The sequence below is a fragment of the Trachinotus anak genome, unplaced genomic scaffold, assembly GCF_046630095.1.
Source record: "Trachinotus anak isolate AG129_WGS33_773 ecotype Australia unplaced genomic scaffold, CSIRO_AGI_Tana_v1 ptg000016l, whole genome shotgun sequence".
NCBI classification, from domain to species: domain Eukaryota; kingdom Metazoa; phylum Chordata; class Actinopteri; order Carangiformes; family Carangidae; genus Trachinotus; species Trachinotus anak.
The window spans coordinates 22991169-23007876 of record NW_027273867.1 but is presented as its reverse complement, the minus strand read 5'-3'; the positions used below and the strand labels follow the sequence as shown (position 1 = coordinate 23007876).

At 41.1% G+C, this 16708-nt stretch overlaps 1 protein-coding gene across 1 annotated transcript in view; it reads left to right on the top strand.

The window, feature by feature from the left end:
- The window catches only part of LOC139634419 (voltage-dependent calcium channel gamma-7 subunit-like), a 37993-nt gene extending 21877 nt beyond the window's left edge, over nucleotides 1–16116 (top strand). Inside the window, exons 5-6 of the mRNA XM_071500864.1 lie at nucleotides 6325–6470; nucleotides 10068–16116. Of these exons, the coding sequence (XP_071356965.1) occupies nucleotides 6325–6470; nucleotides 10068–10595 (674 nt within the window). The 3' untranslated portion in view covers nucleotides 10596–16116. The remainder of the gene's footprint in view (nucleotides 1–6324; nucleotides 6471–10067) is intronic.
- Nucleotides 16117–16708: the final 592 nt, after the last annotated feature.

Genomic DNA, 16708 nt, shown 5'->3' with positions numbered 1-16708 from the left:
ACACCTCTCTGTTGTTCTATTTGAAGATTTGTTAAGAAGATATGTTTGTGATTTTATGCACCAAAAACTATCTCAATTAGTTACTGTGACATCACAAAGTTCCAGAAGTCCTGACGGCTGGTTTTAAGGCTCAGTGTCTGAATACAGGCTGTGTGCATTTCTCTGTGGACTGAGGCTTTGATACTTTCACAGTATTAATATAGAACCTGGACCTGCTTTTTAATCAAAAAAGATGTGGACATCTACCTTTATACATTATGGGACCTTTAAGGTGAAACATGACTGTGCTGTAAAAGAAACATTTTGCCAGCAAAGCCATCTGTCTCAAGAGCTCAACATCAACGTGGTACATTCAGTACAGTCACTTGTAACTGACATGAATTCAGGTTTACCACAGTTGCTATTCAGGGAAAGAGCAAACTACAAACTTTTCACAGCCACCTTTGAAGCCTACAGTGGCAAGTATTTGATAGATTTTAGGTGGAGTATCACTTGCACTACCACCATCGGAATGCGTCCAACACATGACTCCATTGATCTGCTGACTGTAGGCCTGAATTTAATCCTGGCTGACAAAGAAAAATATCTCTCAGAGAGTGTTATCCATCTTCTTGTATCAGAGATGGTGAATGAATAAACAAACTCTCTGCTGTCACGTTGCCGAGCCGAAGCTGTGAAATCTTTTGTCTCATTTGTATCAGAGTCCTGTGAGGAAGCAGAGTCACTGCAGCCAACAGGGTGGCGTCACCTCCTTATTTCGCCACGGGACAGCTGGGTGACGTTTCCGGGCGGTTACCTCGAGCACAGGGTCGGGCGTTCAGCTGATGAAGTAGTTGTTGGGATTTTTGTGGAGCTTGTTAGTCTCCCTCTCTGTCTCCGAGTAGACAGGGTGACATCATCCTCCATTTTTTTGCATGAGGGAGCTTTACCTCACAGATGCTAGCTTAGCATGGTGGACTGCTGAGTGGACACTTGGACGGTCGTGACAAACACGATGTCATGGGAAAGTCACAGGGCCAAGATGGAGATGAACACATACACACACATACACAAACACAAAGACATACAGCGCCGCACATACACAAGGACAATGTAGGTGAGCTGATAAACACCCACAAACAAAAATTACATATCAACACACAAACTATAGAATCAGAATTTTAAATACCCCATATTTTTCTTTCTTTTTTTAATTTCATTTTTATTGTTATATATTATTTAGTTGATATATTATATCACTATTATCTTCATTGTGTTATTTATTTTATTAAATTAAATATATATATATTGTTAAAGAAAATCAAATGTAGAAATATGTGATTTTCTGGCATTTTAAATGTGAAAATATTGATTTCACATGTAAAATTACTCTTAAAAAAACATTTCACATGATATAAATCATTTTATATATAGTCATATGTGATTTTTTGGACGTTACACATGTCATGAAAAATTACAGTATATAGGGAAATGTTGTTTTCACAAGTGACGTTCATATTTTGATGGCTTATTGTTAACTGTTAACTGTTATAAGTGTGAAAAAAGCTTCACATTTTACAACATTTTAATGAATTAAATGAAAATAACTTGGTAACAGCATCTTACAACGACGTGTGAGTATTATTCTTTTTTTTTTTAAGAAAATACTGGAAGAGAAAAGAACGGCGAAGACACCTGCATGGGTTTCTTTTATCTGTCATGTCTTGGACTTCAAGAAGTAATTTCAGCAACCAGTAATTGTTTGGCACCTTCTGAGAGGAGAATAAAAATCTGTTCTCCGTCAGAAATAGTCAAATATTTCTATCCGACAGTTCACTGAGCCCAGAAATCGATGGATGTCATTTTCACCTCTGAGATAACAAAATGACAACACTTAAGCTGGTTGTTTATTCCAATACTTGTGTGTGTGTTTTTTTTTTTTTTTTTTTTTTTTTTTCAAAGGCAACGCTGCAATTATTTCTCTCACAGCAGCAGAGTCAGAGAAAAACACAGAAATCAGTGCAGCTTTAAAATCATGACACATGATTTTGCAGCAGAAACTGCACGGCCTGTCTCAGTCAGCTTGTGTGTATATTTTTGTCATGAAAACTGTCCATCAGTCACAGAGCGCCCTGAGGTGAGAGCATGGTGGCTGTGGACCAGCTGTTTCCTCCCCTTTTCTCCTGTCTGTCCTTCCTCCAGTGATTTCTCTCCTCTCATTCTCCCTCTCTGGTGTTTTTTTCCCCCTCTCCCTCTGTGTGTGTGTGTTGGTGTGTGTATGTGTGTGTGTGTGTGTGTGTGTGTGTGTGCGCGCACATTCATACACTTGTGGTGCCCACACAATATGGCCAGGAGGCTGCTGCTGCTGAGATGAGCATTCAGCCACAACACTGCCATCTCATGGCCAAACAGGAGAATTACAACTTTCTCATTTTCTCTTCTCCTCTCCTGTATTTTTTGTTTTACTTATCTTCAGTCTTTCACTGTCTCCACTGCCTTTTTTTATATAAAGCAAAGAACTGATAACAGTGAATGTGAGCAGACATAAAGAGAGACCAGAAGCACCACTAGGCACTGAACATTTCGTCATGTCCTGTTTTATAATTTTGCCTCAACTTTCAAATTCATTTAACTCAAACACTGACAATTAAAGGTCCCATTTCTTGTAAAGGTAGATGTCCATGTGTTTTTGATTATAAAGCAGGTCTAGGTTCTATATTAATACTGTGAAAGTATCAAAGCCTCAGTCCACAGAGAAATGCACACAGCCTGTATTCAGAAACTGAGCCTTAAAACCAGCCGTCAGGACTTCTGGAACTTTGTGATGTCACAACAAAGCAGTCACCGCCCCGCCCATCTGGGCCCACCATTCAACCTTGCAGGATTTTGTTTCTCTAAGTGTTTACCTGAAATCTGATTTGATTACTTATTGCAGAGGAGAGGGTCAGATCCTCTCCTCTGATTGGCTGACTGACCTGTTGTTACTAGAGCTCCAGAGAGAAGCCTGAGAGAGGAGATGTAAAACTACACCAAAACTACAAATATATCTTTCTCATATCAACACTTCAAATAAAACACTGGAAAAGTGTAAAATATGGGACCTTTAAATTGACAGGCAGAGCACACAATGAACACATTTTACATATAAAATATTGTTGAAACTTTCCTATAACTGAAAACAAATTTAAACGACAAATAAAATGTAATGTGAACTGGAGTCATTTGTAAAAAATTGGAGTAAAAAGCACTAAACTCACAGGTAAATGGTTGTTCCATCATTTCAATCCCAACAAATCTGCTGCCGTCTGCGTCCTGAAGGACTACGTGTCTCCTGCTTTGATTAGTCCCATTTTGCACAGCTGTCACACCAAACAGTCTCACTGCTGAACAGGGATCTCTAATCAGGACCAGATGGTGCTCTGCTAATCTGTTTTCAGATAAAGTTTCTCTGTTTGTTCAAACAGGAATCACTTGTTTTATATTTTTTCTATAGATTGTGTCTGCAGGCATTTCTGCATGTTTGGATTAAAATGTCAAGTATAAATCATTATTAAATGTTCACTCAGTTTACACACCTCACTGTACAGATCAACAGCACTGTGGGGCCCGGGAACAAAGTTTTTATGGCTCCATTACCTCCATTCACTGCTCACTGGAGTGCACGAGTGCCCACTGCGTACAGTGTACACATTGTCATCTTAACTTTATTTTTCCTAGATCACCAAAGACAGAAATAGGCTGAAATACCTAACCCCAGGTTTTCTGTGTATCAGATGATTTGTGCCTTTCTGTAAGAAAGAGCCCCACAGGTTAGGTGATAATGTATAACCCACTTGAAGGCATTTCATTTGGTATTGAGCTGTAGAGGTTGGTAGTTGACCAGTAATTCAGCCCTGACGACTTGCTGCACAGTCATTGTCCTTCTTCAGATTCACTATCCTGTAAACTAAACTATTATCTAATCTTAAATTACCAAACACAATCATTTAAAATGGCACACGGCAACCACTAGCTGCTGAAAAAGGAGACAGTTCCTGTGGAGTCATTACACAGCCTCAGTAACCATCAGTACCTCCAGTTCATTATACAGTGGTGCGGAAAGCTTTGCACTAAGAAGGGCTTTCCCAGATCCCAAGAATTCCCAGTTGATTCATTGTGTTACTTAAAAAAAGAAATTAGTTCCAATTCAGGGGCCACATCCTTCGGAGGATACTGTCTATAAAGATGTGGTCCTCTGTAGCCCTCGTAGACTGCGAAGCTCGAACTGAAATTAAATGAAAACCATGACAAAAATTTGAGGTTTTAAAGCCTTTGGATCTAACAGTTAAACTGGAACAGTCCAGACACGCCGCTGTGAGGCAATCAGACTTCAAACGCAGCCTCCGAAGGATGCGGCCCCTGACTTGTTACACAGCTGTGGCCTCATCTAGGAGGAACCAGGAACAATCACAGTCCTTGTGGTTTCCATGTTGTATCTCAGTGACCCAGACATGTAGCTACATTTTTAAGGAGGAGCACTTCAGCTTTTCACCACGGAGCCTCTGCGACACCCTGACGCAGAGGCTTAAATCCAGCTTAACACATTCTGTAAAACTGTGTCGGCCAGTGTTGATTCATGTTGTTCCTGTTTGCACAGTGTTGTATGTTTTAATATCAACGGTTCTTTCTGGAGGTTTTCAAAGGGAAGAATCTTCGCTGTGTTTAGTGTGTCAGAGTTTCAGTGCTGGAGGATTTTGGAGGTCAGCTGCAGTGGTTAGTCTGTCAACAGGGGAGGGAGCACTGACACACTCCTAATGAGTGTGTGTGTGTTTGTGTCTGTGTGTGTGTGTGTGTGTGTGTCTGCAAGTCATTGAGGACTTGTATGGTTTAGTGTGTATTTGCATTTATCTGTGCCTTATGTAGTGATGTGTCTTTGACCACAATCACGTGTGTGTGTGTGTGTGTGTGTGTGTGTGTGTGTGTGTGTGTGTGTGTGTGTGCGTATGTGAGACTGTGTCCTTGTTTATCTCTTTACCACAGTGCAGCCTGTTGTTGGGAATTTCTCAGCCTATTTAAAGTACAACCAGGACATGTTATCATTAGCTATTCCAGTACACACACACACACACACACACACACACTCATATTCATGCAAATACAAAGAGACTAAAGGCCCGTTCTGATGGGATTAGTAATACAGGGTAATACTCGTGGTACTCCAGTTGTTTGCAATTCTTCTTCTCTCGCTGCTCAATCGGTTGAGGCCACTGGTGTCTCAGTGGTCTGTAGTGGGCTGTGACACACATCCCTCCTGTGGATGACCCTGTTCATGTGTCGAGCCATTCAGATCCACCCCTGATATTTTCCCTATTGCTTCTTGAAAGGTTGTTGCTTAGTTGTATCCTGAAAGAGTTGGTGGTTTAACATGAAACAACAGCTCATGGGTTTTTAATCAAAGGTTGAATTTCCCAGGTGCACGTCACAGTGATGTAAAAGTTTACACTGTGGTGAAACACAGGTGGGACTGAGGGGTTGTAAGCATCGGCTGCACCGCTTCAAAGAAAGGGAGATTATTTTGGTGTAAAAGAGGAAGTGAGGTGAGGCAGGATTAAAACTAACAGTTAATATCTTAACTTAGATGAGAACTGAAAGACTAGTTTCATACATGAGACTTTACAATCACTGGAACCTCAAACATCTGTGTGAAACTGTCCCGTTAAAAAATGAGCCCCTGGGTCGTCTGTACAGCAGGTTATTGTGTCCCATAGTTAGGTTCTGTTGCTAGGCGATATCTGGTGGTCGTAGTAATGATGACAGGAGCAAAGGGAAAAGTTCGGTGACGTAGTTTATAGAGCGACAAAGTCCACGTCAGGAGGAGGTTGGGGTGGATGGATGAATATGACACAGGAGAGCGGTGTTCGATTCCCATGTGACAGGAGCAGTTTATGTTGTTTCTATTATCCATGACCATTCATTGTTATTATTGTAACCATGACAACAAAGATCATCTAATGTTGAGGAAGTACTTACTTTAACCCAAATCACCATCTTTTCCTAAACCTAACCAAGCCGTGACTAGATACTCTGCTTTCAGCACAGTCTGTGTGTTTACTATTGTAACCGTGACAACCAAGTTCTGGAACCCCTGCCGGTGTAGGGGCGCTGTTTCAAGAGACACTGCTGTGGGTCGTGTCAGAGGTCGGAGGACTGGTTGCTAAATCTACAAACAACTTCCTGTTCGCAGCCAAGACAAGACCTCTTATATATGTATCACCGGAGAAGCTGTATTAGTTCTAACAGTATGATTTCTGTGTGTGTGTGTGTGTGTGTGTGTGTGTGTGTGTGTGTGTGTGCGCGCCCCCACAGGTCTCAGTCTGGTGGTGGGTCTGGTCTTGTACATCTCCAGTATTAATGATGAGGTGATGAACCGACCCAGAGAGCCGGAGCAGTTCTTCCACTACCACTACGGCTGGTCCTTCGCCTTCGCCGCCTCCTCCTTCCTGCTCAAAGAGGTGATCTAAGCTCAGCACACACACACACACACACACACCAACACACACACACTGACACACAAACACGCACAGATGTAATCATGCATTAACATGTACATAAACTGCATGTGCACAAGTACTATGTAGAAATGCACACAGCAGAAACATGCATGCATACAACATATACAAGCTATCACACTGGATATACATGTGGACAAAACACACACACACACACACAAACACACACACACACACACACACACACACACACATAAACACACACACACAATGCAGATGCATCTAAGTAAACACAACATTACACACGGAGCAGTTCACAGTGACACTAATGTGTCCTGATGCTTAACATTTACTGATGCTACGTAACTGATAAAAGAATCTGCACACACACACACACACACACACACACACACACACACACACACTCACACACGCACACACAGATTGTTTGGAATCTGCCTTGGATGACGACCAACCGGCATTTAGCAAAATACACACAACCATGTGCACAAACACAGAAACACACAAACTGCTTGTAGCCTGCTGAAATGCAGATGTGTTCAGCTAAACACACACACACACACACACACACACACATGCACGCACTCTCTCTCACACACACACACACACGTTTAAAAAGTGCCTGCGTAGGAGCCAGTCATCCTGCCTGCATCAATATTCATAAATGTTAATAGCTTGAATACTTGAGGGCAGCAGCTCTGTCGCAGCACAGCTTCATGCATCTGAATATTCCTCGCTGGTGGGGGGGCTTCTCCCACTCCTCCCCCTCTATCTTCCTCCTCTTTCTTTTCATTACTTTCTTCCTCTTCTCCTCATGTCTCTCCTTCTTTGCGTGCTCTCTCTGTCCTCTACTTTTATCTTGTCTCCTCTTCTTTTTCTTTTATCTCCAGCTCTTTAATCCTCTGTTGTCCCTTTTCTTCTCCTTCTCCTTCTCTTATCTCCTCCGCTCTCCTTCCCTCTCCTCTTGCCTCCTTCATCTTATCTCCTCTTTGTCTCTCCCTCCTCTCCCATTTCATCTTCCTCCTCTCTCTTCTTCTCTGCCTCACTCAAACCTAGTTTCTTCTCTTCCTCTCCTGTTATCTTTTTATTTTCTAACCCCACTTTCCCTCCTCCTCCTCCTCCTCTCTGTTCTTCTTCTCTCATCTCCTCTGTTCTCCTCTTGTCATCTGTCCTCCTCATATCTTGTCTCCTTGTGTGCTCTTTCCCTTCTCTTTATCTTTTCATCTCCTTCTAGTCTCCCTCTTCTTTTGTTTTCCTCTTCCAATCTCACCTTCATCTTCTCTCATTATTACTTTACTATTTTTTATGTCTTTCCTCATTTCATTTCCTCTGCATTTTATTTTCTTCATTTGTCTTTTTCATTTGTCTCCTGTTGTTTTATTTTCTTCTTATCTTCTGTATTCTCCTTTTCGCCCCCTTTTTTCCCTCCACTTCCGTTTGTCTAAAGTTACCTCATCTTTCTCTTTTTTCATCTTGTTCTTCTATGTCTCCTTCTCTAATCCTCTATTATACTTCCTGTATCTCCTCTTCTTCTCTCTCTCTTTCCTCATTTCTCCTCCCCTCTTCTTTTCTGACTCAGGTATCCTGTTTTTTTGTTCTCTACTTTTGTCTTCTCTTTTTTATTTCTCCGTTTCATTGTTCTCTTTCCTTCCTCTTTTATCACCTCTGTTTTCTCATCCTTTCATCTCATCTGCCTCCTTCCTTCCCTGTCCAGTTTCTTCATCTTCCTTCATTTCTACTTTTCTTCACTTCTCTTCTTCTTCTCTGCACTAAAACATAGGTTTTTCACAAACACAGGGTTAAGCACACTGTTTTCCTCTCTCTCTCTCACACTCCCACACACACACACACACACATTCATCTGCTTTCTCAAGTTTCAGGGCTGTTGTAGCGATGATGTTGTGGATGAATAGTGAATGAGCTGTGAACACTCAGCGGATGCACGGGTGAAAAACATGAATATATTTGTGATAATGGTTCGTTCCGCTGAGGAGCGTCGATCCTTTTTGTCAACTCGCTGCAAAATTATCATGAATTTATTGACACCCCCCCCCCCAGTTTACGGAGAAGGGTGGTGCTGATTCTGGTGTTTCATAAAAGCTTTTTGCATCAGGGAATTTGCAGAAAACTCTGCAGCTCATTTTGATTCCTGTTGTAATACTATGTTGAGTTTTCATGCATGTAAAGAGGTTGGGGGCGTATTCTCCCCCCGCCTCAGTTTCTGTTCTCCAGCCTTACTGACATGACATAACTATTTGATGTTAAAACAATGACTTCATGGTCCCCAGAGGGCAGTATGTCTTCATTATCCACCCATGCTGCTTCTCAGTATACTGTCAGTACACTAATATACATACAAACAAAATATCAGAGCATAACAATAAAAGCAGGTCTGTTAAATGTAAAGCACCTGCAGGAGTGAGTCATAAAGTACCAGAGGAATGCAGCCAATTCATAAACAGCCATAAAAACTAGAAAGTACATGAGGGAGCACAGACCTCCTCCACTGCTCTTTTGTCCCCTTCCTCTCCTCTTGTTTAGAAATATTTATGTATTATTAATATATTTAAACCCTTTTGTAAAGAAAATGCTCCAACGTGCTTTATTTTGTATTTTTAAAGGTCCCATATTTTACACTGTTAGAGTGTTGTACTTTTAGTGTTGATATCCATAAAAAGATATATTTGTGGTTTTAAAAGCCAAAAACCATCTCAGTGTAGTTTTACATCTCATCTCTCAGCGATAATACAGGCCAGTCAGCCAATCAGAAGAGGATCTGAGCCTCTCTTTTGATTTGCTGACTGTTTTCTGAGTGATTGAATAAAATTATATCAGATTTCAGGTAAAGAGAAACCAGAGAAACCAAATCTTGCAAGGTTGGATGGTGGGTCCAGGTGGGCGGGGCTGGGACATGGCTGAGGGCGGTGGCTGCTTTGTTGTGACATCACAAAGTTCCAGAAATCCTGACGGCTGGTTTTAAGGCTCAGTTTCTGAATACAGGCTGTGTGCATTTCTCTGTGGACTGAGGCTTTGATACTTTCACAGTATTAATATAGAACCTAGACCTGCTTTATAATCACAAACACATGGACATCTACCTTTATACAACATAGGACCTTTAAAGATAAACTTAAGAACCTCTGAAAATCTTGTTTTTGCTGACCTCCAGTGGTTTAACTTCTCACCTTGCTGCAGTGATGTAACACCGCACCACTGAGTGTTAGTGATGTTGGAACAGCTGCACCTGCCTCTGTGGGTTGAAGGTCTCTTCACCCACCAGTGTAACAGCTGGGTGCTGTCAGGTGTGGTCTGTTTTCTCATGACTGCACTCACCTGTGATGTGGCCTGGTGCATCACTGCTGCACAGGATGTGGCAAAAAGAATCATGGCGTCAGCACCATGGGTAAATCAGATTATTATTAGCTACTTTTTAATAAATCCAGGATTCTGATCAACAATCCTGCTGATTAACAAACAATAAGAAAAACTAATTGGATTAAAAACATAATGTCACCAGTGGAGGGATTTACATTCTACCAGTTGTATATTTGTGTGTATCTCCCTCTCTCTCCATCCCAGGGTGCAGGAGTGATGTCCGTCTACCTCTTTATGAAGCGTTACGCTGAGGAGGAGCTCTACAGGCCTCACCCCGCCCTCTACCGCCCCCGCATGTCTGACTGCAGCGACTACAGCGGCCAGTTCCTCCATCCGGATTCCTGGCCTCCACCGCAGCGTGGTCGTAGCGCCTCTGACGTCTCCTCCGACATCTCCATCCAGCTCAACCAGACTCCACCCCCACAGCCACCTCCCAAGGGGGGCAGCAGCTCCCAACCGACGCCCTCCTCTTCCGGGCCTTCATCGGCAGCCAGCTACCAGCTCCAGCCGGCCTCCTCCTCCTCCACCTCCTCCTCCTATCCTCACCCCCTCCACCCAGCCGCCACCTCCACCCTACCCAGGGCCTCCCACGCCCACGGTCACCCTCAGCCCCACCCCCACCCCCACCCGAGCGGGCCCCCGCCCCAGTCCCTGCCCATGGCGGTGCCACCCTCTGCTGTTCCTCCTCCCCGCTACCACACGCACATGCGAATGAGCGCCTCGCCATGCTAGGCTACATACGTAGGGGGAGGGGAGGGAAAACACAACTTGGGGGGGGGGGGGGGGGGGGGGGGGTTAGATTGGCTCTGTCACAGCTCTTCCACATCACAAGAAAACACACACACAAACACAAATCTTGTACCTTCAAAGTGTGTGGGAGGAGGGAGATGCAGCAGAGTGGATGACGGAGGGAGGTTTAAGAAGATCAAAAAAAAAAAGAGGAGAGAGGAGGAAAGAAAAGAGGGGAGGAGGAGAAGCGAGTGGGCGGAGGGATGACTCACCGCTGATGCCAAGCCCGAGACAAAGACAGACACTCAACAAAACTTTGAACACGCTGGGAGGGAACATGGGAGGGGAGGAGCGAGGGATATGATAATTAGTAGCATCGAGACGTTTGCAGGGTTTCTGACGGGTACATTCATCATCAGGGCCGTGATACACAGGCAACAGTGTGAAGCAGCACAGGAAACAGGAAGCTGAATCATTTCAGTCCATTCACAAAAAGAACAAAAAACTTCAAAAACAAACAATATATCTGATTCTAAATGTATTACCCTGTCATCAAACAAGGACTGAAGATACGTGCTTTTCTTTGAAAAGCACAAGATTTAAAAAGAAATCAGTTTCCATCATCATGTTTTTGTAATTCCACAGACAAGGTTGGGAAGGTTGCTTCATTAAATCTTGATTATGTTCTAAATAGATGTTGAAATCATGAGAGTGATCCCTATAAAACTGAATCAGAAGGAGGCCGTTTTTGTTCACAAGGGAGAGGACAGTAGGTAAATAAAGGAAACACAATCTTCAAACAAACAGCCCTGCAACAAGTACTGGTTCAACTCACTGCTCACGTTTCTGACGTTACACAGTAAATATCACTGACAATGAACATACAAAGCAATTACCTTCGTAAGTGAACTGTAATTTATTCTGGTTGTAAAATTCTTTTTTGTTTTTTTCAGTTTTAAGAACATCTAAATTTCATTCTGTTCATACCCTACAGCTGCAGTGCCACACTCACTGGCCTGTTTTTGCCTCAATATTTTACTATTTTTTTAATCAAATCATATAATATTGCATCTGCCAGTGTAACTTAATAGCATTTTATGCCTGGCTGGTATGTCTTCAGTCACCAAAGCACTAAACTTGCCGTCCACACTAGTGGATGAGTCCCATGGTCTACATGCAGCGGTTTAAGATTCACAACCACAGATTTCACCCTGTTTTCTTTCAAACAGCAGCAGCAGAAAACATAGGTGATATATTGTTTATGTAACAGTAATGTCTTATTATGATGTGGGTCTAGTTACTTTGCAAGTTTGTAGAAATATTCTTTATCACATCTCAAAGTAACAGAACAAACTTTTCAGAATCACAGTCCAGTGATAACAGCCACCTCTGTATAGGCTCAGTTAGTACTAATTTAAAATCATTATAATAACAGAATATGTTCAAATTTATTTTATATATTTATTTTTTTATTCGTGTAGTTTGTGTGGCTCAGTTTGGCCACTGATCCCTGGGTTGGCAGTTTAGTCACCACCTCCCCCTAGTGTAATGAAGGGAATCCAGTTTCATCACCGTATCACCATGTGGATGATGATCCACTGTAGCGATGTAGCTGAAAGGCAACAATCACATTGAGTTTGTGCACAGAAAACATGATTGACATGAAATCCTGAAAAATCTACAAGCCTGAAAAGATTTTATTTCAAGATGACGTTGTACAGCCCAAATCAAAACTGTTCAAGTGTAACCTCCAATAGTTTCATTAGTAACAATAATTTTACTATTGATTGCCACATTTACTTTGTGATTTCGACGGCCTGTTGTATTACTTCCCAACCTTGTTCATGGAAATCTGCGTTTCAAAAGAAAAAATATAAAATACTATTATGATAAAGAATATCTATATTATTAATTATCAGTATCACTTACAACTTTTGCCCATGTACCATGACCTAAAACCAAAATAACTATTATGTACACACCCACAGGTAAACTGTATATGCATATAGAGCTTTATACTCCAACTGTATAGAAATTATTCTTCCCTCTCTCTGACATTCTTCCTGAAATAAAAGTTATGAAGACTTAATCCTGTACGTCCGTCATGGGGTGTAAATATTGCAGTACGTTTTAGGTGTTTTAGCCATTGAATTTTCTAAGCTGTTTGTATTTTGAGAGGGAAGCTTTGGGATGAATGTTCAACATTTTATGACACGAAACCGAGGACGTGACTGAGGGACTTTTTAAAGCATCGAGCACGGCTGGAGGGCCTCTGCTGGAGCTTCAGGAGGTTTCTGCAACCTGACTGAACAGAAGACTGTCAGTTTCCCCGGTGACCAACCATGGTACAATCGAAAAGGATGCCTTGGACTTTTGGCGCTGTTGCCATGGAACTGAGACTTTAGGATTTCTTTAGGTGTGTACATAATAATACATGAAGATATGAGAAACCAATCCTCTTAAAGCCAGGTTCTGATTGGATTACGTTTGAATCCATTCAATTCAGAAAATAACTCAACCATACTGTGGGAGAATGGTGCAGAAGACAGTTTGGGGGTTCACTCAGAATAATTAATTCCCAGTTCCCAGAAGTTTAAAGTTTATTTTTGTTCAGTTAAATGACAGTGTGCTTCCTGAATTGACAGATTTGAAATGGAATCTAACTCTTCCTGGTTTTATATGAAGGAATAGAAGGTTTATAGATAAAAAATAGATGGAAATCAGACTTGGCACTTTGATGAACAGGAGCTTACATGGGGAACAAACTGAAAACCTGACTGCACTGGAACAGATGGCCTCCATTTCAATTTACCCCCTGTTTTAATCTATTATTAATGTAATTGGCTCATTGAAATAAGATTCTACAACTACATTTTTCTCACCCTTCTGCATCCCAAACTTTTAGTTCTTTCAAATATATATTTCAAAAAAGACAACAAGAAATATCTGAAAGTTTAACGGATGTGGTTTAGTCCTGACAAATATTTAAACTGGGCAGAGTTTCAATAATACCAGGTTGTTTTAAAGATCCATTATGTCATATTTTGATTTTCATCTGCATGAACAAATGGTAAAAAAGTATCTGGATCCTCAAACATTACACCCGCCATTCCATGCTGAAATAAAACCTCCCAGTCTTTTCTGAAGACCATATAACCCATTTAACACAAGTCCTGTGTGAAAATTTGAACCAGGTTAGTCCAGTGGGTAGTCATCTGGAAAGACACAGTGCTGGTCAATGATAGATTACTTTGTGGATTTTTCCACTGTTTCCGTCACAATCATTACAGCGAAACACAAAATATTTCCAATATGGTAACTCTCCAGATGTGTGAACTCCTGTGACAGAGTATTACAAAGTACTGTTGGGCTGTACTCAGTCTGAATGCCTGCTCAGGCCTGACTCACAGTCAGCATCCAGATTCATCCTGAAAGGTTCAGGGAAGAACCAGTCAGGTGGTCAGGGATCTGTTCAGGCAAGTTCCTCCACACCAACAGTTCTTTATGGATCTGGTGTTGTGAAAGGAGGCAAACTGTTATTACAGTTTTTACAGTTAGTACAGTTACCCAAATGCAAATGTAGCCCGCAGACTGTGGATTAGTAATCCAAACTGGCAACAGTAGATGAGACCAGGCTGGACGCATTGGTAGCCAAGCAATCTGGCAGAGTCTTTATGAATGAGCAGGTTTTACACTGTGATGGCTTGTAGAGTTGATTCATTCTTTGGATGGTCCCACTTCCTGAGTTGGAAATTTGTGTGTTCATGTGCTTTTAAGGCAGTGTTTGGAAACAACATGGATGTTACACAGAAGATGTGCTTAAAACAACACGTTGATAGCTGTTTCCAGCATTTGTGTTTCTTATTATCAGGATTATTCCAAGAGATAACTTTTTTAACTAATCTAGGTCACTCTACATGGCCAGAAACTGTCCTTTACAACCTAATACCACATTTTAAATTAAATTTTAGCACACAAATTGATGTGCGTTACATGAATTTTCACCATTAATCAAAGGTTTCTCACCATCAAGCAAACATTTACTTCCATCCTCCATGTTTTTGCATATGTATGACGTCAACTCTGAAAGTTGGGTCCCAAAATTTTGGCTCTCTGGGCCATTCATGTGAATTTTCCCAGTTTGAGACAGTTGGCAAGGGTGAAACAGCCTCAGATCAAAGGTACAAAGGTGTCCACATACTTTTGTCCACAAAGATTATATTTGTTTCTACGCACAAAGGAAAAATGTCAGCAACACAAGGTTTTCAGTTTGACTCCCATTGAAGTTCTCATGTTGCACAGTGACTTAAAGTGACAAACTTAAAGATTGCTTGTTTTTTAGCATATTAATGACCGTGCCTGGCACAGGGCATTGTTTGTAGCCATTTTTAGACCTACTGGGGAAAAATGTTATGCTTACAACCTGTGGTACTGTTAACAAAAAAAAAACAACAGTGTAGCAAATTAAACTGCGACGTTAGCATCTTTTATGGATATTTGCTATGTGAAAATGAAATAGAAAATCATTTAGCAGCTGAGTATGAGAGCTTTTGCTGATGTTTTGAGATGTTTATTTGAATTGCCAAAGCTGAGCATTCATGCTGTGTAGTGAGCACACACAACCACCGCAGACACAAACAGACATACACAGAGATATATTTATGTAGCTGACTTCTGAGGAGGTTTTTTTTGCAGACTTCACAGCAGAGAAGTAGAGCTCTGATGCAGTGAACCACTTTTTGAAATGTTTACTTCCTTTGTTCAACACAGACGTTTCTTCAAACTGTGATTTGGGTGTAAATATTCGCACTGTATGCAGTCTACCCGAGATGTGTTTACATTATAAAAAGTAGAGGAAATTTAAAAGTTTACATGGTCATCTTTGTTTTGGGTCAAAAGGCATTTGACTGACTCAATACCTGTCAAAAAATCGACCATATAACACACGTGAGTTTAAATAAAGAGTTTGTTTTCATCATTCCTGAAAATGTGCAGTTTGCAGGAGTGAGGTTTTTATCTGCAGCAGTGTGTTTGTTAAGTTTAAAACCAATAAAGCTTGCCTGGTTCCAGCCTAATCATTGTTTGTTTTTTATTGTATTTGCTCATTTAAATCTAATTGATACCAAAAATCAATACAGCTCATACTTGGACCATATGCTTGTTTTCTTCTGGTCCAGTATACGCTATATATCTGGCCCATATACAGCATGATTGTCAGATGCTACATCCACATCTGGACCAATTCTGGCGCACACACAGAAAATCCTCCAGCCGTCTGTCAATACCAGAGGATAAAAGCTGGACTCTGTCCAGATGTTGAAGTATGGGCCAGACTTGGGTTGAGGACCCTGGCATAGGTTGGGTCAAACCCTCTGAGCAGCCCTACTTCTTCAGAGCAGCCTGGACAATACAGTGACTCATCAGAAAGTGCAGAGACAGTCCGACCTGGTCAGAGTTAGCTGGTTAGCATGCTAACTTCACTGGGAGAAAAGAAGTGATAGAAACAGAAGAAAAACAAGAGGGTTGCTTTCCACACGTGGAAACAGCTCTTTGCAGTTGAAGTGATAAAGCTTGATGCTGAACTCACAATGTTTCTAAACACAAAGACAGTAAAAAGCTGTTAATGCTAACGTTGGCTATGTGGAAATGGCAAAACTTACAAATTTAACACACATGTAGGAATTAAAGCAGGGTTTAAAAAGAAAATATGAGCATAAGTGAAACTTAATGATGACATGTATTTTGATCAGTTAAGGTTTTATAGCAAATTTCCCATTACAAAATACTATATATTGATTTTTGGGAATAAAAATAAAGTTTCCATTTTGCCAGACAAGTACAGACAAGTTCCTGACTTTTCTTTTTCTCAGAATTATTCATAGTTTATTTTAGTTATATTTATACAAAGGGGCAGCATTTTTCAGACAGTATAACAGTACCTGATTAAAAAGACTAAACACTGTGAGTTTAATATGTAAGATGCATTGTGGGAGATATAAGGTACTTTTGACCTATTAGATTAATTTTCATTCAATTAACTATGATTAAACTGATTCATTTAGTAATTTGCATTAACTACACAGCTTATGCACTTAGAGAAATACATCAGGGTCACA